The sequence below is a fragment of the Olea europaea genome, chromosome 15 (genome assembly GCF_002742605.1).
Source record: "Olea europaea var. sylvestris chromosome 15, O_europaea_v1, whole genome shotgun sequence".
NCBI lineage: Eukaryota > Viridiplantae > Streptophyta > Magnoliopsida > Lamiales > Oleaceae > Olea > Olea europaea.
The window spans coordinates 16,750,288-16,772,203 of NC_036251.1; the positions used below are offsets into that span (position 1 = coordinate 16,750,288).

At 35.9% G+C, this 21,916-nt stretch overlaps 1 protein-coding gene across 1 annotated transcript in view; it reads right to left on the reverse strand.

The window, feature by feature from the left end:
• The window catches only part of LOC111410304, a 29,439-nt gene extending 7,874 nt beyond the window's left edge, over positions 1-21,565 (reverse strand). Inside the window, exons 1-18 of the mRNA XM_023040571.1 lie at positions 21,117-21,565; positions 19,300-19,475; positions 19,112-19,176; positions 18,493-18,832; positions 17,412-17,478; positions 17,171-17,321; positions 15,235-15,402; positions 14,872-14,982; positions 14,121-14,330; positions 13,536-13,637; positions 11,498-11,728; positions 10,524-10,598; positions 10,322-10,402; positions 6,450-6,635; positions 6,220-6,375; positions 5,573-5,665; positions 3,051-3,122; positions 2,387-2,504 (exon numbers count right to left, since the gene is read on the reverse strand). Of these exons, the coding sequence (XP_022896339.1) occupies positions 2,387-2,504; positions 3,051-3,122; positions 5,573-5,665; positions 6,220-6,375; positions 6,450-6,635; positions 10,322-10,402; positions 10,524-10,598; positions 11,498-11,728; positions 13,536-13,637; positions 14,121-14,330; positions 14,872-14,982; positions 15,235-15,402; positions 17,171-17,321; positions 17,412-17,478; positions 18,493-18,832; positions 19,112-19,176; positions 19,300-19,475; positions 21,117-21,124 (2,410 nt within the window). The 5' untranslated portion in view covers positions 21,125-21,565. The remainder of the gene's footprint in view (positions 1-2,386; positions 2,505-3,050; positions 3,123-5,572; positions 5,666-6,219; positions 6,376-6,449; positions 6,636-10,321; positions 10,403-10,523; positions 10,599-11,497; positions 11,729-13,535; positions 13,638-14,120; positions 14,331-14,871; positions 14,983-15,234; positions 15,403-17,170; positions 17,322-17,411; positions 17,479-18,492; positions 18,833-19,111; positions 19,177-19,299; positions 19,476-21,116) is intronic.
• Between the last annotated feature and the right edge of the window lie 351 nt (positions 21,566-21,916).

The following is a 21,916-nucleotide window of genomic DNA, read 5'->3' on the forward strand; positions in this document are numbered from 1 at the left end:
TCCCTTACTTCCACCTCCGCCCCTCTACTTTGTACTTGGGCCTCGCCACTTGGCTCAACCATCACCTGTGTAGTGTGAGCCCTCTTCGATTTTCAAACCCTTAGACACCTCATTAGCTACTACATTTCCATTTGCTGTATAATCATCTGAGCCCACTTCACACGCATGACAATACATCTGCCTATAACCCATTGTCTTCCCGCTATCCAATAACCTCATTAGTTCATCCAATTCCCCTTTCAGTGCCTTTATGTGTGCCCTTATGTCAGCATAGTTTGCAGAAATATCAAACGTTCCTTTTGTAGTCTTATTATTGTCCTTATGCGCCGTTAAATGGCCTTCATTGTTTGGTCCCTAGTTTCGTGGATCACTCCTCTCATTTACCGATTTATCCTTCTGCGTCCGTACCCATTGATCAGCATTTTGAGAGGCTCGTGCCGTAACTACAGCATAGGTCATCCCTTGCAGGCTCTGATCTTCCACTACTCGATGCTTGGCCTTATCTTCAACAACAAATGATTCTATAACTGCTTGAAACATGCGAGAGATCGTTGCCCATCCCTCTCCATTACGCCCTTCAAGTACCATCACTACACCCTTTCGACGTCGCTCCCCATACTGCGCTATTATGAGATACCTTCCACAACTGTTAGTACATCGTTGTGCCAAAAACGCTCGGGGGGTCTCATTAAATTTTGCTACAAAATCCTCCGACACACTAGCCATCCTTAACTTATCCATCATATTAACCATCCAAATAGCTCCAAATCTTCCCATGTGAATAGCACTAGAGATCTTAGCTCCCCATTTTGATATCTTAACCATGCCTGAATCAGTGAGAGACACAACAAATTGTTTTGCCTCAAATTTGAAACTGGAGCTGAAGATCAACATGCCATTAGGAACCCTCTGTCTCCCTAGATTCCGTGCAACCGAAGCATCATACGAAGAAACAGGATAGTTATTTGTCCCCGGCGAAGTTTGCACGATCTGAGCCCTTATTTGGGGCGGCGCGGGGGCGCCACACTCCGGCTTAGGCAAGCGCATGACCAGATCGGCGCGTCCATCGCACCGCCTCTCCCCTGTGGTCGGATCTTGAGGCATCTGGGCTCGAATCCCCGGCCGATTTCTACCTGTGAACACTCGCCATCCGCCCAAGTCGCCGTCGCCTGCTTCAAAGGTGGCTGGGTCGTCGGGCAAAATAGTAGATCGGGCGATGGTGCTAGGGTTTACACCCAGGGCCGTCGCCTGCGATTGTGGCTCGTTATGTGGTGTGAGGCCGGTTTTGTTGGGTCCACTGGGCGCCTGCGATGTTGCCGTTATGGTGGATTTGGATATTAGGGAGGGATGCTCCATCACACAAGAGCGGGTTCTTCAGAGATGATAAAACCCAGAAGCTGTAATTCAATGTCAGTAAGAATGATAAGTTACAACAACAATATCAAGCGGAAAAGATACCACCACTTGCCAATTGGTTTTACACTAACAAGAAATGTCATCAGTGATTGTGAATGACTAATCTTTCAATCTTGTAGACCTAGGTTCCATGGGGGCGAGTATGAATTTCTACTATTTATTAAAGAAAATTGGTGAACAATCCATTAGCTACATGAATCCCTTTCCACCACTCTGTGTGATCTATTACTAAATATATTGGAAGTTAATACAAATCTAATTCTTTCTACATCCGATAATTTTAATATTTTGGTCCCCCCCCCCTCCCCGACCTATCCTAGTGGGCTCACTTTGCTCTATTTTATAATAAGGAACATAATTTTATTAATCATGATAAAAACGTCCATGCATCAAGAGAAAAAGAGATAGCTTAAAATGTAAGAAATCAAATTTAAACTAAAAATACAAATTACATCACATTCTTCCGACCGAGAACAACTTAAAAACAAAGGGAAGTGCATGAACTCCTTACAGAAATACTATTGAATAAAAAAATGTAAAGGTAACATTGTTATGCCTATGCTGCCTCAACATGTATCACCTCCACTTGTTCGTATATTCTCATTCTTATTTCATCCTCTCTACTAAGGTCACACGCATGAAATGAAAAAATGCACGTATGGAACCCCTCTTTAATTAATTAATTTCAGAATTTTAATTTTGTAATATGATCCATAAATTTCCATGTCTTCAGCGGAGACACATATTTCCCAGCAAAACAAGCATGACCATTAATTTCTAAAATGCCATCATAGAAACAAAAATTATCATTTTGTCTTCATTTCAAACATGTATTCTTTTTGGGTGAGTTTTGAAACACAATCGATGGATGGTTTAAGTTTCTTCCAAGTTTATTCACAATAAATTAATCAAAATTGATAGTTAATAGACGAAAAAACATTTGGCATCACATCTCCAAGTAATGGTATACCTAGGCTGTCAGCCACATGTTTGGCATATACTTGAAAAGCATTATCAATGCCACGAACAAGGCTACTCAATTCTCCAGGTCTCATTGGAACATTAAGAGCAAAGAACTGATCAACTGTCTGTAAAGAAAGATGAAATGATAATCATCAGATTAAGTTCACATGATGCATAGTAGATGGTAATTATCAGAATAAGTACGCTTTCTCTTGGTAAAAGATTAAATTAAGATGAACAGATATGTTAAATTTAAGTCAGTACAGCCATACGAAATGCCTCCTCTTCTTCTACATCACAAGTTCTTCTTATCTAGATGGTTTCTGCCTTCAACAGCCCCTCAAAATGCCCCGTATGATTCATTTCATAGAGAATTTTCTGCTTCTCAGTAGCCACTCAAAGTCCCCCAACACAATATTTTTTAATTTACATCAACAATAAAAATGGCACAAGCGGAAAGCTTGGGAGCAATGTAACATCACACGTTTAATGGACTAAACAATATCACGTGTTTTTTTCTCTGTCATTATACCACACTACAACAATTTTCAATTCTTTCGAGAATTCACAGTAAGATAACTGAAGATATTCATATACCAAAATATGCACGACTGAAAATATTTCAAAGAAAATTCCTAAAACAGGCCATAAACGGGTGATAAAATGCAAACCTCTTCAACAATTCTGTAAACTTCAACAATTGAACTTCCATGTCTTTGTTGAGTAGACACTGGGGCCCACCGCTGAAAGAATTTATGTACAGTTAGTTACAAGACAGGCCAATGAAGAAAATAAACCATTCAGATAGTCCAAAAAGATAAATGTAAATATTACAACAATGAAGCAGTACGATGATCCAATCATCCAGAAAATGCTAAAAAGAGAAGACTGGGATTCCAGTAGACTTATTACTTGATAATACCATTGATATGTGTGTTTTTGCACACTTATTTAATACTTAAATAAGCTTAAATATTGATAAAATGAACGAATTTCTACTCACAATTATATAATTATTGTTTTTGTAAGTAAAAATCATCTAAGAAAAGACAACAAGGTAAAAGGAAGTGAAAAGGGAGCAAAAGTGTACAAAATTGTGAAGTTGGGGACCAAAATGCTTAAGTACCAAAAGTTCAAGGACTTGGGATTGCAATTTTTGAAGGGCGTAATTGAAAGAAAAGTCAAAATCCAAGGACCAAATTGGATAAAACCAAAATTGAAGGACCTGACGTGCAGCTCTTTGAGGACTAAACTAAAGTAAGGAAAAAAAGACAAAGGTGCACGCCTTAGACCCAATTTTGGGCAACTGGGAGCAATCAAAAGGCTAAGGTGCGCACCTCATTTTGTACTAGGCACGCGCCTTAAGTTGAAAATCAGGACTTATGCGCACATTTTAATTTTTTAGAGGCTCTTCTTGCAATTTGATTGGGACGATTTTTATCATTTTTAAACACCCTTTCCCAACCATTATTCTTCATCTTAAAATAAACCCCTAGCCTTCTTCTCTTTCTTTTTTACTTTACTTTTCATTTTCTTTCTTTTCTTTTCTTCTTCCTTTTTTTTTTTTTTTTTCCCCTCCTTTTCCTTGGTTAGTTTGGTCAAGGAGAAAATTATCAATTCAGAACCAAATTCATTTTTCCACATGAAAGAGGATCATTTTCCATCCTCAAGATATTTTACAAAAGCTAAAGGGGGCTTATATATAATTTAATTCTAGAATACGACCCAGACATAGCTTAATCCTGGAATATATGCTTTATATTTTAAAAGTTACTGTTGATATATTCAGTCTGTTCTCTTATTTTATTTGGTCTGAGTGTTTATGGTAATTTCAAGTTCCACGTCATTGTTATCTCTTCACTATGTCTTTCTCTCAGTTTTCCAAACTCTTTCACCATGATGTTCTCTCTATCTTATCCTCTCACTTCTCCTCTTCATTACTGCACTTAGCTAACGCAAAGTAATTAAACTCAAGTTTTAGGTTCAATAAAGTTCTTCACTACGTCTTTCTCTCAGTTTTCCAAACTCTTTCACCATGATGTTCTCTCTATCTTATCCTCTCACTTCTCCTCTTCGTTACTACACTTTGCTAACGCAAAGTAATTAAACTCAAGTTTTAGGTTCAATAAAGTTCTTCACTACGTCTTTCTCTCAGTTTTCCAAACTCTTTCATCATGATGTTCTCTCTATCTTATCCTCTCACTTCTCCTCTTCGTTACTACACTTTGCTAACGCAAAGTAATTAAACTCAAGTTTTAGGCTCTATAAAGTTCCATTTAAACCTATTGAGTTCCTCCATCCCACCAAGATTGAGTACAACCTTATCAGTGTCAGAAACTTAGACCTTACTTGACTCTTTACATGGACAACTTTTCTTACATCTTAAACTGATCTGGGTCAATTTTATGTTGCTGACATTAAGTTTTATGTATATATCTAATATCTGACGTTCCTCACTGTGCATTTTTAGTTATCATTGGTTTTGACACACATCTCTATATTTGCTCAATTTTGAAGTCTACTTGTAAATTTTATGGTTTTCCGAGTCAAAAATTCTCACAAGCCTATCCTTCACCCAAGATTGGATCAGATTCTTCTTCTTAAAGCATTTGAGAAATTATGATGGGTGAGTTCAAAGAAAGTACTATACCTAATGTGTAAGTTAAGTATTCCTCCCAGGATACGTTCATAGGGATGGAAATTAAAGGAGTTCTTCTTCTTCTTCTTTTTTTGGTTGGGGTTGGGTGGGTGGGCAAAGCAAAAGGGGTACTGATCTACAATCAATTTCATAATCTATATCTACAGAATTACATTTTTGTGATCTGTCCCATTTTTGGGGTTACATGAAGAGGCTATGTTGAAATTTTTATTTTTGAGACTAGGATCTCATTATGTCATTTTTTTTTTTTTTTTTTCATTATGGCATTAAGATTCCAAGGTTTAGACAAGGCTTAGCTCTAGACCTACCCACATGACTTCGAGAACCATGATGAAATTACTGAAGAATGTCTTCATCAGAACTCTTGGGTCCATTGGAATTCATAGGTACGCCAAACAATATAGATGCAAATCCACAGATATATGAATGTACATAGAGATGTACATGTAATTATATAACACAGCATTTGTAACTATTACTTTCTACGAACACCCCAACATTAAAGGATTGATATCCAACCATACGAGTCATTACCTCCTGTTGAATAGCCCGCTCAACCCAAGCCTGAAGTCTTCCAAGCTGTGAATTGACCCAGCGCAGCACCAATGTTCCAGATATGGTCTCAATCTGATACGAAAACAGCACAAGTGTGAACTTCTCCAGTAAGAAATATAAGAGGATAAACCAATGAAGTTACAGATATGGAAAATTTTGATCCCAAATAATAGGTTAGTGCCTCCATAACTGATGTAATTAGGGCATGCTAAAGTACAAATATGCTTCAAGTTGACACTACTATAAGAGTCCTAAGAAACAAGAACTGAAGGTCTTCACTCATGCTAGCATACAACAAAATTCTATCTCACACGAGTATATATCAAATATACAGGCACGAATTTTAAAGTGGTAGACAGTAATAAATTATATATAAATCAAGTCATATATGTACAAAGTATCATAATATCCAGTATATATATATATATATATATATATTTCCTGTTATCTGTCATAAATTCCCCATGTCCTTTATGCTCTAAACTGAATTCAACATCTGGACGTCAGGGAAGCAAATTAATCATATGTATGCAGCTGATACTTAGTCATTATACAATGGTCATTCTTCGATTTAAGAATCCTCAGAAGCAAACCAGGAAATGAGTTTGTTAAAGAAAATTCCTCACCTTGTATAAATTTAGTTTCTTGCAGTAAGACTCCGCAGCTCCATCTTCGCAAGTAGATGTGATGATTGTTAAAACATATTGCTCAAGACTATCAGCAGCCGGAAACACAGATACAACATCCTCTGTAAGATGCTCGGCACTATCAAGGAAGGGTTTCTGAGGAAGAAATGTCAATTAGATCTCCATGTTATTCGATTTGAACAAAAGAATTATTATGTAAGCAGACTTACTAGTCTGACACCATAAAGCCTGTGAACAAGAGATGCCAAAACAGCACTGGCATTGCGATGCCGCTGAGATAGGATAGGCATATACATTGTTGTATCTTTTCTCAAAAGTTTCTTTGTCTGTTCTGCAAGCATTGCTAAAGGATGTTCATTTGCTACATCTGACATTGTTTCAACATCCCCTAAAATCTGTGCAAAAAGAAATCAAAATAAAAAGAGAAATTCTCGATATTTCTAATCCATGGCAAGAATCAAGGGAAGTGTGCAATAGAGATAAATATTTTGATGGACTAAAATAATCATATACCAGAGAAATTGATAAAATATTATAAACTAATATAATATTCTTGTAAATATTACAATATAGAAGACCCTATTTATAGGGTTGTAATTAACTCTAAAAGGAAATAAACCAAAAAAGAAATAACTCAAAAGGAAAGATTGTGTAATAATTACACAATCAACTAATAAGGAAAATAATCCTACACGATTGAAAATTATTCTAAACAATATTTTCCTATCTTTAACCCCCCCCCCCCCCTCTTAAATTGATGCTGCTATAAGCATCAATTTGCAAACTTGAACTGCAACGGTGACAATGCCTGCGTTCACGAAGAAGAAATCCAAACCAGAGCAACCAACTATGAAAATTAGTGATGATGAGATACCAAAAACAAAAAAATAGTACAGAAACAACCAAGAACAACTCCAAACCCAAGAACTGATTCAAAACTTGATATGATTCTCGGCAAAAAATCAATGTCCGACCAGAAACTGATGACGCTAACAAATCATCACCAAAACATCGAATACTCGCACCACACTTGATGCAACGCCGAATACTCGCACCACACTTGAAGCACTGAAGAGTCACACGTTAACAAAAATTCTGTCAACTGTGGACAACCACAAGAAGCCCACATCTAAAAGATTGAGTTATGACCAAAGAGAATCGAAGATTCAACCACTCCAAAGATACTCCAGAGAACTCAATCCCCAAGAAGAATTCCCAAAAGAAATTCACGAAATGTGCCGACACACACGGTGAGCTCTATCTGTCGGGAGAACTTATTCGAACACATAATTCGTGTTCCAAAAAATATTGTAACACCAATACACCGGCCAAGATTCCAGCAATATAATGCTGGCCAAAATGCTATAGTTGGGAGAAATCCCACAAAACAGCCCACACCATAAAATTCAAAGTTGACCCTCCTCTGAGAATCCAAAATCACACGAGGATAATCTTCCTTCGAGAATTCAAAACTCTAGCTCATTACCCAAGCAACCAAAATCAACGATCTGCACTCCCATGTCTTCACTCACCTTCACGTTCTTATATAAAATTGTACTTTGTCACATGTTACCCGAGTAAGAAATTTCAATCCACGATAAACTTAATCAACCAATTTATCTAGAGTCACCCAAATTATGCTAATAAATCAGCCCAGATAATGCACCCCAATAATCATTGAACTTATGTTAATAAAGCATTCCAAAAGTTGGCCAAGTAATGTAGCCCAACTATGATAAAACCTAATAAAAATTAGCCAAACAAACAGCACAACTTAAGGAATTTAGATCCCAAACCTAATCAACCGCAAAAGAAATTAGATTGCAGCCTAAACAAATTACCACTCAAAAGCAGCCCACTTCAAAATCAGGCCCACTTCAAATATACGGTTCACATGCATAAAAGTATAATGAAGCAGCCCAAAGGAATTTTGGAAAACATCAAACTGTAGCCCAAACTTTCTTCTCAGAGAACGCCGCTGCCTCTGTACTCTTTACGTCGCCGACTGCTGCTGACTGAAATGGGGAACAGAGACCGTTGAAAAATCAAGCCAACCAGACCTGTTATTTATATTCAAAGAAGATGGACAAGATACACTCAAGTATTTAAGAGGAAATGACCGTTGTGAAGCCATTTGCATCGATGGTATCAAGAGTCTCTGCCATATACATGGTAAAATGCATAAAAAGGTCTAAGTCGCCGCCGTTGATATCATCCTTGTCGGTTTCCATGACTATTGCTTTCCTTATAGCACTCTGATGAAAGACCCATCCAAAAACTGGCTCTAAAAAAAAAACAATAGCCCACAACTGCAGTCCAATACAGCAGACCCATCGACCCTAAGCTGCCGCCTCCACTACCACATCATCGACCTCGTTCCGTCGCTGGATTCTCTTCAAGACCACCTTGCCAAACCCTATCACTACATTGAAGGGACGAATCTCTACCTTCATCCCCCATCTTCAAACCCACCAACTCAAAATACACTACTACTAATAAACCATTATTGATTCTGGGTATAATAGAAATAAGAGAAAATTTAAGGAAAATTGCAGTCTGATTCTACATTCAGAATTTAGTTGGGAAGACAATAATATGATTCAAATTGCTGTTAATTACACTACAACTACTGCTATACTATTCTGCATGGGAAAATTTGAAGAAAGCAAGAGAGGAAGAACACTGGACTGGAACAAGAAAATTTGACCGGACGAGCAGCATGAGGCCGCTTGCCGGAGAACAAAAGCTTACAAGTTTAACCCAAAATGAAGTTAAATCGGCTCTGATACCATGATAAAATATTATAAACTAATATAATAAAGTCTTGTAAATATTATAATGTAGAAGACCCTATTTATAGGGTTGTAATTAACTCTAAAAGGAAATAAACCAAAAATAAAATAACTCAAAAGAAAAGATTGTGAAATAATTACACATCAACTAATAAGGAAAATAATCCTACACGATTGGAAATTATTCTAAATAATATTTTCCTATCTTTAACAGAAATGTCCTAAGCAACTTAGCTTCATAACCTATAATAATGTTAGACATGAAATAAATGGTAAAGAAAGTAATTTCCGGTTCTCCTTCTCCTCCCTTCAATTTTTCAAGCAAGAAATTGAAACAATGCCAGTATAGTTTCTCGTGTGGGATCATATCTTTATGTTTCCTACAATATCTGCATATTTAGAGATTATTTTGGAACATTTTATATTTAATTTTATGTTTGCTGTCATATGGAACCACATAACGGAAAACCGAGAATGCACTTGCATGGCATATTTACATGAGTATTTTTAGAAGACAAAATATGAATTATTTTAAACCCCTGTTTGATGGGGATTAAAATAAGATTTTTAATAGATTTTGATAAAAACTAATGAAATGTGTAGTTGAAAAGCTGTGGATCCCATGAAATATGTGATTAGAATTAATTGTTGACTTCGACTTACATTAAAATCTACTAAACAGGCGCTAATTATGAAACACAGATTTTATGTTTACAATATTTTCATAAAATTGAAAACATTTTCAAAACGAGGCAAGAAGACATGTTTCTAGCTTATCAACATATAGGCCCATGTGCAGCTTCGGAAAATAGTCTAGCATCTAATTGAATGCCAAGAATTATATAGTTATAATTGTTTCTTTGAAAAAATAAAGTAGGTAGAAATGAAGATCAAAACTAACACATTTATATCCACTCCATTTCTTCCTCAACCTTCAATCTTCTGTATCTCTCCCTCTCTATCAGTTATGCTTCACAGTATTGCGCTTATATGTCTTTCTTATTGCATCTTGGAATCTCAATGAGATCACTTGTAAGTGTATCGGAGACTTCAAATGAAATCAACATCATATATAGTCATATAAAGACTACTTGTTTTTGGTCCTATTATAAATTGCAAAGCCAGTAATGGTGACGTCTTTCCTAAGCTCAGCATGGACAACAGTAAATGAAGATCCTTTACAAAGGGGGTTGAAGAAAAAAAAATCACAGTACTGCTTGACCGATTATCCAACAGCATAAATGTTCTAAATTATTGCAATAAGATTGCAATTAGATTAAAACACTTACCCTAGAAAATGCATTTTTAATTGAAGATGACACGTAAGACTCTATTTGCTCAGCATCTGTGACAGGTAAAGAATAAATTGCCTGCAAGAGATGACAAGACCATAAGTGGATTCATTTTATGTAAGCAATAGAGAAATGATAGAAAATCATCACAAGTGTCTAAGATGCCCAGTGACGACTATGATAGAAGAAACCACAATACCAGTTCTGGTTCTTCAAGAAGAAGCCTCCGAACAACCATTGCAACCACCACGGCATTCTCCATCAATTTCAATCCCTACAAAGGACAAGAGAAGCAAATAAAAAAGTCAATATTAAGAGAAGATTAGTTTGACCACTGTTAATTATATTCTCAGCAGGACATGGTCATCAATCAATACATAGGATTGAGAATTTCAAATTTTATTGCAATTATATACAGGGATCTAATTAACTGAGATTCGAAATAAGATGCCCTGTCCCAAATTCAGTGTCTATTATTTCCTATGAATCTCCAAAAACTAAATGGCTACTTCCCAAAATAAACTCTAATCTGGCTACACTATTCCTGAATAAATCATCTCTCTCCTGTGCTATTAGCATACTTAAAAAGCGTAGGATCAAATATTTTCCACACGTTACCGCATCACAATTTTGGGGACATAACATGAAAACATGCACAGAGTATGAACTACCTAAATAATCCAGCAGTATTAATCTAAGACATGCAATTAAGAATGGAAGAGCTTGCATCCATTTCTGATTTGGAAAACAGATTCTCACGCCGGTAAAACTATTTCTGGGTGCAAATGACTTGAGTGCTCACCACAGTCATCACAGGTTTTGTATTAATACTAAGAAATCCCATATCATTTTGATACCTTCAAACAAATCGGCAACTTAGAACGTGCAACGGTGGAAGTCATGAAACTTGTTACTATATTTTTATGTGAAACTGTGATTGTACAATACAGCTTGTAAGACATTTAAATACTAAAAAGTTTAATTACATGGTAACAAAAAAAACATGTATACAAATTTGTTTAAAATGATACAAAAAAATATAAGAAAAAAGAAAATTTTCAAGAACGCCCTATATTGACAAGTGATAGATATATTGGTGCACAAATTTTTCAAAACTCATGAGCATAATCAATCAACTTCAAGAGAAGTGTTAATATGCATTCATTTATAGACCTCTGCAAAATGGAGATGGTAGTCCGCCAGCTGCTTGTCAGCCCATTTTTGGATAGGTAATAGAAATGACTGCAAGAAAGTTAATTCCTCAAATCCCTTCTCACTCTCAACTCTGCAAGTCAAGCTTTTTAAGTGCAATCTCTCCTGTGGACCCCGTTGCTCCTTTAAAGGTATTTTCTTCAACTGCTCAATAGCATGCTGCAGGATTCCTTGCTCACCAGTGATGACAAACTGTATTACATATTAAAAATGAATCAAATGACAAAAACCATGTTCGCGATATGACTATACAGTATAAAAATTTATTTATAGGATTCATTGAACTTCATCTGCAACAAGCAAAAACAGGAGCACACCATGAGGCAATTACGCAAATGAAGAGAATTGTACTACATAAATTCCGTGTAGAGGTCATGCACAATTGCAAAAAATGCAAATTGAGATAAATTCTATTTCTCATCCGGATTAAATAATGCTCTATTTTCTAATTGACCTCAGAGTCAAAAAAAGGGTTCAACTGTAAACTCAGCGGGGTTAAGATCAATGTATTGATTAGCTTATTACCAATTCGCTTTTTCAAATTGGGGTAAGCAAGTTCAAGTTACAGCGTAAAAAAGTAAGATGAATGTCTCTTTTCTACACAGAAATGAACAAGTTTTACATCCTTTTTTTATCTCGGCCTAATATGGCAAGCAACAGTTCACCCTTTGTGCTAATAGGGCGTTCAAACCTTGCATCAGAAGAACTAAACCAAAAGTTAACAACCAGAAAACATACAATAGAAGCTGCCAACAATGCACTAGCTATTTGGCTAGTGATCCATTACGGTATCAAATTTACTGCCTCCCATTCCTTCCAAATACCACTACCATCCTTTCCCAAATTTAAAGTTTAAGAGGGTGTCTGATGGGAATTAAAATTAGATTTTTTAGTAGATTGTGATAGAAGTTTTTGAAATGTGTGGTTGAAAAGTTGTGGGACTAATGAAAGATGTAGTTAATATTGATTGTTTGATTTTGACTTACATTAAAATCAGATATTTTTAATCTGAACCAAAGAAGCTCTAAATATCGTAGCAGGTTCAAGTGCTTCTACAAGCGTGCATTGCTCATCTTTGATGCACTTTCTTATCACAACTTCCAGAGATCCTATTCCATGCAACCAGTGAATTTATCATTAGAAGATCCTCTCAAAAAATTTCCTATCCTCGTCCAAATAGGATCAATCTCTTGCGCTCTTTTTGTTGTGATAATCACACAGAATCAGAGCTTTACTTCCCCAGGCAAAGTTTTGCTGCCTTTGTTCTGTTCCCCCTTCTTCCTAAATTATTCTTCATTACTCAAACATAGAAGCCGAAAGGACATTTACATCTTTCACGAAATTCTACAGCTGTTCCACCATCAAGACCCAACCATGGTGATATGCAATTTCCAGTAGTAACCTCAATGATTTTACCACCCACCAGTTAATAAACAAGCAAAACCAACCCAATGTATTTATAAAATTAGCTCCCGTAACTCTTCATTTTCCTCAATTTTTTTGAATACTTGCTCCATTTCCACCTCCAAACACCAATAGAAAAATAATAATAATAATAATAATATTAATAGTAGTAGTAGTAGTAGTAGTAGTAGTAGTAGTAATCGTAGAAAAAGAAAAGAAAAAACTCAATCCTATGAAGCCTGTGGTGCCCTCAAAGAGCCCTCCACCCTCTGAATTAGAAAGTTCATAGCATGTGTGGAGACTGGATATTTCCATTTCATTTCTGGTGTTTGAGAAACCAAAAAGCAAACTCAAGACTGACAAGGTTCAGAAAGGACGGAAAATCAAGAATGCTAAGAAAAAGCAAAAAGGGAAGAAGAGCAGAGTTGGTTCGTTCTTTTCTTTTTCTAGGCGAGAAAGATAGAGAGAGAAGATCAAAGAAATATTAGTGTGCCCATCAACATTCACATTAAAATTTATGCATTTCTTTTAAGAAATTTACAATGTAAATTACACTTATGAACTCTCTTGATCACAAAATCTTCAGGTCAGATACCTGCCGAAATAACACCCATGCATAGCAAGTGTAATGAATGGTCTCTGTGATTCCCAAGATACGCCAGGCTGACTTAAACAGCTCCAACATTTCTTCCACTTCCTGCACATTATGTTGTCTATTCAGAGTGAGTTAACAAAATAAATTTAGGTTTCTTAATCCTGTACTCCCAAGGGCAATATAAACAGCACTAAAACAAGAAAAAAAAGTCAGAAAGTGTACAATACAGTTCCACTCCACACATCCAACATTTTCCCCAAACCACTGGAATTATAAACTGAAGTGCTGTCTATTAGAAGGCAGAAGATTCTAAGTTAGTGATGTAAGAGACACTAATATAAGTATCCATAGCCCTAGAAAGTAAGTTCTGTAGAATTAAACACATCTGAAAACCAGAACTTAACCCCCGACAGAAATTGTTGCAAACAAGAATATAGACAGAATTCGTACTATACTATGACCTTGGGTGCAGTTCCAATAACCTCTGTTCCTTCGTCCAAAACATCAACAATACTAGGAAATCGTTACAAACAAGAATATCGATTGAGATATATAATATTATGAATTTGGCGCAGTTCCACTAACCTCTGTAAGTTTTCCTTCGTCCAAAACATCAAAGACACTGAGTAATAGTTTCTCGTATAATCTAACGTTTAAGTGATATCCGTCTGCCCAGTGGCATATTTCACCAGTTAAGTCTCCTCTCGCTGGCCTCTCTGCAAGCGGATTGGCAATATCTCTGAGAGATCTTAAACATTCTGTCCGCTGAAGCTCACCAGTAGAGGATGGAAGAGACTGACACAACAGATATGATTACAATCAGTGCACAAGAAAATAAGAGGCTGTCACTGGCTCTTGCAGCCTGGAGGAATCTTTCTAATGTTTTATACTGAACATATACACAAATCATGAGAACTGAGAGGACATCTGAAAACTGAACAGTAGGGTATTATGAGTTCATAAACTACTGATCAAATCACGTATAGCTTTCTCCAAATAAAACTACTGATCAAATCACAGATAGCTTTCTCCAAATAATAGGACACTATAGAGCAAAGAGGCTGTGTTGAAGTTACTTCCTGGAGATTATAATCAAACTCATTGGATAAAACATTAATAAGTAGGATGAAGGATTCAGCAAATAATCGTTATGCAATTAAATGTTCTTAAAGGTGACTACATTGCACTCACACGTGTAGTTTACAATAAGAAATCAGATTTTTAAAAAAGAGTACAAACTTTCATGCATGGCAACAGAAATACCAAATGAAACAATTTTTTTCAAAAATGGTAAATAAATATCAAAAACAGACTAAGGAAAATGAATGTGCCATACCTCAGACTCTTCAATCTTCGCCAGAAGGGCCCTTAAATCACTCATTTTTCGCCCAGATTCTCCGAATCCTACAGCAGGTTGATTTACAAGCCCTTCCTCCAACATGTTTAACTGAATTGGCACAAAATTGTACACATTTTGAATGGGAACGGAAATGACGTGCTATTGATATTAAACTTATAGAGAGCGAACACACACACTCTTTACCACCACCACTTTCAATGAGAGAATTACAAACAAATTCCCCAAAAGGGCTTGTTTGCAGGACAAATGCCACAGATGGTAGCAAAGCAAGAAAGGAACGAAGAACTCTTCAGGCAAGAAGGGAGACAAAATGAAAAAGGAGAGAGAGAGAGTTCTCACTTGTCTCTTTTGCCACCTTATATATGACTTCTTGTCAGAAAACTCCGTACGTGAAATACAACACAGCAATTCCAATGGGATCAAGAGAGTATCCATTCTTTTTCCAACTTTTCCCACCATGGCATTAAGAAGCCCTCTTCTTGTTCTGATGTCCATGTCCTCAGAAATCTATGTTGAACTCATCAGAATTGGTGAAATATACATAAACAGCAAACAAAACCAACAACTTCGGAAACTATGGAAAGTTTTTTGATACAGGACCAACTTCATAATATCTTTTGTGGATTAAGCAGTGATGATTTTTCAGATAAGAGTAGAAATGTAACACAGTAGAGAAAAATAAATCTTTAGTTTAAAGGTTTATTATGACCTAGATGAGATTCTACCATACTTACAGAACAAATAATAAAATCAGATAAAGATCATCAAAGTTTGCCAATATATTAAGCCCATGTTTGAGCCCTATTTTTTACAAACTCATTTTTCCCCCCAAACTCATTTTCAACCAACCAATCTCCCAATAAAATAATTTACACATAAACCCAAAACTTTTGCCTACTTTTTAATCACAAATCCTCCAAAAAAATCACTATTAAAAAACCTATTTTCCCATAAAACGGGGCTTAAACGCACCCTAAATGTGTTCTGGTCTCCATGATCAAAGTTGCAAAGTAAAGGACTTTCCCCCTTTCTTGTTGGTACCAGAGACTGTGTGTTTGAGTAAAACTAGTCTGACTTTGGCCATTGTCTTTCCAGTAGCTAACATAAAATCTGCTTCATGGCATACTAGCAAGTTCACAAGACTGATTTTCAACACATTATGACTCCCATGGCAATAGAAACTTAGCAGCTAGAAGGATCATATCACAAGCAATAGACAATGCACCACATTACATGAAAGTGAACCCGGAGTATGTCTCTGAACATGAGATGTGGACAGTTTCAAATAACAATTAGGAATGCAATTCCAATGAAAATTTTCCAAAAGATGATTAAAAGCTATCAAGAAACTAAGCTATTGCTTGTTCTTAGAGAGGGCCACATGTATATTGCTTCAATCTAGTCTTCAACACACAACCTCACATGTAGGCAGGTCTAATGTATCCCATTAAAGCCTGATACATGAACAATTTCATTATATGAATGGCAGCAAGACTCGAATCTGAGACCTTCGCCTCATACCAGGTTGAACCACTTGACTAGATCGGGTCTTCTACACTTCAACAAAACTACCACCAATATGTTGCTTCTTTTGATCTTTGTTGTTTTTCTCATATGTAAGAAATCCCAGTGATAAGGAACATGGAGGTACACCCATGTAAAATAGTTGAACGACCCAAGAGATGGGAAAAGAGCGTAACAAATTAATATAAGTATTTAACTTTCACGTTCTCTTCCTTGCACCACAAAACAAACCTATATAGGGTAAATATATTTCACCCATAAAAGTTGACTTCATTTCTATACAATTTGTTCAACACAAAAGCTTATGCAACACTCAAAACTACATCGTCAACCAGATATCAATCTGGAATGGGAAACATCCACCCTCTTCTACCAAAAATACTGAAAATATCATTTTCCATATTCTCTACTGTCACTCCATAGCACACAAAAGGTTCTTATACCCCACCCCAACCCCCAGTAACTTAGAAAAACAAAAAAGCGACAATTAAACTCTAACCACAATGTTTTTCAGAATTCTACAAAGATAATACTAGTTTTATCTTGATAAATTCACTGGTTTTCAAAGGGAAAACAGAAGTAATTATTGTTGGTCTGAATTTTTCATAGAGCACAACCCATTAAAGTTTAGTGGCATATTAATGGCTCAAACTTCAACAAGATGAAGGTTTTGAAATGTATTTCATGTAAGTAGAAGAAATAAGGACCCAAAACTATCAGGAAAATGTTTGCGAGAATAAGTATAGTTTACCTCCATCTGAACACGCATCGTCTCCAATAGACCAACCAAACCAGGAGAATTCTGGGATTGCATCACATGTTCACTCTTACTTCGTCCTAGCTTCCTCATCAATCGAGACTTCTTTTCTTTTTTTTTCTCCTTAGACGGAACAATAAGGCCCCTGTTTGTGCATATAAACATATGAAATGGAAAATCATCCATTATTAAGATGGCAACAAATGTGCAAACCAAGATGCAAAAAGATAAATACCCTGAAGCTCCAGCTGCAGCAAGGAGGATCTCATATGCAGTTTCGCGGAGGTCGTCGTCTGTAATACCTGTATTGAAGCAAACCAACAAGAACCTAAGTTTGAAAATATCATAGCAAGTCTGCCAAGTCCACTAATAAAACCTCTGTTACTCATGTAACAGTGATCAGTTGGAAAATCTCACATAGATCAGATGGCATTTGTCAAAAGTTCAAAATTATTTAAATACGCAACATAGAATATGAGGACAACTACACTCCAGCTTATCCATTTATAAGATGAATGTCTAGGTTGAGGCGAGGCCCCTGTCCCAATACGCTACTAGAAATAGAACTTCAAGTCTACTCCCCATTTCCATACCAACTCCATTGATGCTTCAGTGATGTAACTTATATGAGATTGGCAAACTTGCATGATTGAGAAAGGAAACTAAAGGTCGTCAGGAATGAGGTTTTATCTCTTGTCAGCAGGGATTATTTATTGATTTATTCTAACAATTTACTTTAAGTTTTTGACATGCATGGATGCTACTGGATGTAACCTCAGTAAATAGAAAAAGGCATTGCCACATTAGTAGTAAAAGCTGTTCCCCAAAAAAAAAAAAATATAAATAAAGATAATTTCACCGGTCAAAATGAACAAAAAGCGAGAGAATTGGCTCTGGTTATGATGCCAATTACCTGAAACACGTCCTTGAAAGTCTATATCCCAATTGCTCAATCTAGTACTTACATTTATGAGATATTAGAACCCAAACTTAGTATACTCGCAGAAGATCTTTCTCTTAAATATATCTCAAAACAAGGCAACATAAATGAGTTTATACGTCTGATTGTTCATAAAGTTAACTAATGTTTTTAAACCCTAACAGATTTTATCTCTGAAAATAATTGTTTTGACTAAGAAACTGAAAGAACTAAAACCACCCCATCTTTTTAGTTAATTAGGTTGTAAATAAACTAAAATAAGAACATTAATTGTACTTCTCTGGTAAAGCTATGAGACATAAGAACCACAGGAACAATACTTGAAATAAGACGAAGACATTAAGACTCCATGCAGACCATCATAAACCATATTTACCAGTAGCAAAGGAAGACAATCCCAGGGCCACATCAGAGGCATCATTTAGAACTCTTCTGGAGTACCTACGACTGTCAACCTCCTCCAGATCGTCGTCATCAAAATCATCAATGTCATCTACAGTTAATTCTTGAACTTGAGAGGAGTTAAGAGACTGAGATTTTGACAAACTCGATACTTCATCAACTTCTTCAGTGTCGAGAGGCTCCGAAATTGAAAGGCCAGGTAAAATAGGTGATGGAACCACAACTGGGACATGTGGGGGTGCCCTTCTGGGAGGGGAACCTGAAGATTCGGGATTGGTAACCAGAAAGAATTCATCGGCTGAACCTGCATTATTCTTTTCGAACCCAATAACAATGGTAATGAGGACAAAGGTATTCAGATACACTCATATATGATTTTAAGTAAACAATTGGAAGAAGAAAATTGAAAGAATAAATGAAGTGCAAGGGAACAATTAGTCCAAATAATATAACAGAGTAAAATATAGTTAAATAGCTACTTAAAATGTCCCAATTTATGAGACATGCAGAGAGTATTCAATGAGGACAGCTGAAGCATGCAAAAAAAGAAGTTCTTGAATGTCGAATTAATAGCTCAATGGGCCGTCAATTACCATGTTAGGGAATAAAGTGCTATCATGGTATTCTCTTATAGCTTCCGAGAGTTCAAGCATGTGACCTACATTAATTAACCAAGAGAAGAAAAGAAAAACCACAAGTTATGTATACAACTCCATCTCTTTCCTAGTGAAAACACGGAACAAAAAGATAAGTGAACAAAACATAGTTTCAAATACATAACCTTTCTTTGCACAATTAAGAACATAATCCACACTGACTTGATCCAGATCCACATCATCCAATGTTACTGCTCCTGGTGGCATTATCACCTTCTTTATTAAGCTACCAGCAAGTATAAAATCTAGAAGTACCCGCCTGTCCCGACGATATCTTTGTAAAAGTTCGACTTCATTCTCCCTAACGAGGAAAGGTTAAAAAATCAATTAGTACTCACTGAAAGAAAACAACTATTTACACGTATATCACTCATTACAAGATTTCCTATCAATAATCAAAGAGATAATAATTATACAGTATCTATGTAAGATTGCTTCAAAATCTGAGTTACTTGTTCCAATGATCACTAAACTTAGATCCATGTTTTAGTTTGCTCACTAAAATTTAAAATGTCGAGTTTTGGTCAATAAACTTAAGTACGTGTCTTCAATTGATCACTGAAATTTAAAATGTCGAGTTTTGGTAACAAAACTTAGATCCATGTCTTCGGTTGCTCGCTAAAGTTTACCATGTCGAGTTTTGGCAACTAAGTTTTGGAAAATGTTATACGTTACTCATTAGCATAACTTCCATCTCAAACCTCCAGCGGAACTGGTGACGTGAATGACTAAATGCACGCGTTAAGCCCCCATCACACTATAAAACTTTGAGATGGTCGAATTTTGGTCACTAAATTTTGAAAAATGTCTCTTTTATTGCTCACTGAAATTTCAAAAAGTCGAACTTTGGCCACTAAACTTTGAAAACGTCTTCCATTGCTCAATATAGATTTGGTTTTAACCATACATCTATACAATAAAATATTTTACATGTAAACTTACATTTTTTCCTAACTTTTTAATCATACATTCTCCAAAAATCACTATTTAAAAACTCGATCATCTCAAATTTTAGTGGCCAAAATTCAACTATCTGAAAGTTCAATGGCCAAAATTCGACCACTTCAAAATTGAGTGATTATAGTAGAGTTTTTGCTACAAAACTCTTAAAAATGGCTTATATGGATCACAATAAATTTGGGCTTAATTAAAATTCGTTGTTAAAATTTGGATTTGATTTTATTTAATAAAAAATAAGTTCATTGTGTGTTTCATTGCAAAATTCAAATCTGAATTTTAGCCGCCCATGTTTAATGGCTATTATTTAAAAAAAAAAAAAAAAAGAGTTCTAAAAATAGTGATTTTTGGGAGAATGTATGGTTAAAAAGTTGAAAAAAAATTGAGTTTAAGTGTAAAATATTTTATTGTATAAATATATGGTTAAATTCAAATTTATAGTGAGCAATAGAATACGCTTTCCAAAGTTTAGCGACCAAAGTTCGACGTTTTTCAAAGTTCGGTGGCAAAAATTCGATCACCTCAAAATTCAGCGAGCATTAGAAGATATTTTTCAAAATTTAACGACTAAAATTCAACCATCTCAATAAGGGTATAATGGGAAGCCACGTGTGCATTCATCAGCCACGTCACCAATTTTGATAACATGGACCCTAGGTGACCAAAACTAGACATTTCGAACTTCAACGAGAGCAATAGACGAGTTCAGTAACCATTGGAACAATTAACTCTCAAAATTTATCCAAAGCGAGGAATCTGTAATTTGGGAATCCAAAAACCATCACGTGTAAACAAACAATGTAGATTGAAGGACAATAGTGGTATTCTGTGATTCCAAAAATTAGAGGGAATCCAATATCTGGGGACTGCCGTACTGGGAAATGCTTCCTTTTTCTATATAACAGTAGAAAACAATGCCTAATTGGGTGAAGAATGTAAATTGACAAGAAAGGGGAAAAAATCAGAAGCTAAGAAGGGTACATACTCGTCCATCGTGTCTTCAATGTGGTGGCTTGATAAATTCAGTAACTATACTTACTTTAGCACCGAAACGAGATTCCGCAAAACAAAAAGGAATCTTTACAATTGATGACCCACTTATCAGTAAATTCACAAGATTTACTTCAAGATTTGTTGGCCTCTTAGGTTTAAGAGTAAATTTGGATGTATTTCAACAGCTCAAAAGATGAAGACGGAGAGGCAGAATGGCGGATTGGTGTGGTGAAAATGGATTAAATGGAAAATGGGATCTTGAAGAGAATGCCACCTGAAGTGAAAATGGATTACATGGAACTTCAGAGATCAACTGTAATTAAAGAGATAAAGAGAGATTTGGGCTCGAAATGGGGAAAATCAGATAGAAACGCGGTGAAACTGGGGACGATGAATTTATGCGTAAGACAGTGAAGTAAGTGGTTGAGATCTGTACTGCCCGCTGTCTTCCCTTCGATATTAATAAATAATTTGGAGTAAATTTAACCAATAATCACTGAACTTTACACTTGATTACTACTTGCTCACTCATCTTTCACATATTACTGAATGCTCACTCATCTTTTCATATAATTACTCATTCATCACCCGTCTCTTCAAATAATTGGGCGACTTTTATGGCAAATTTTCGACAACTTCCGACCACAAAGAATGTCAAATTTTGATACCGTTGGAAAGCCCACGACGTCCTCTTCAATTACCATCCAAAATCTCATTATAACTCCAAGGGATTCGATCAAAAAATTGCCTTAAAAGTTGCCCAAAAATTTTGAAAATCTGCCCAGATTTTCA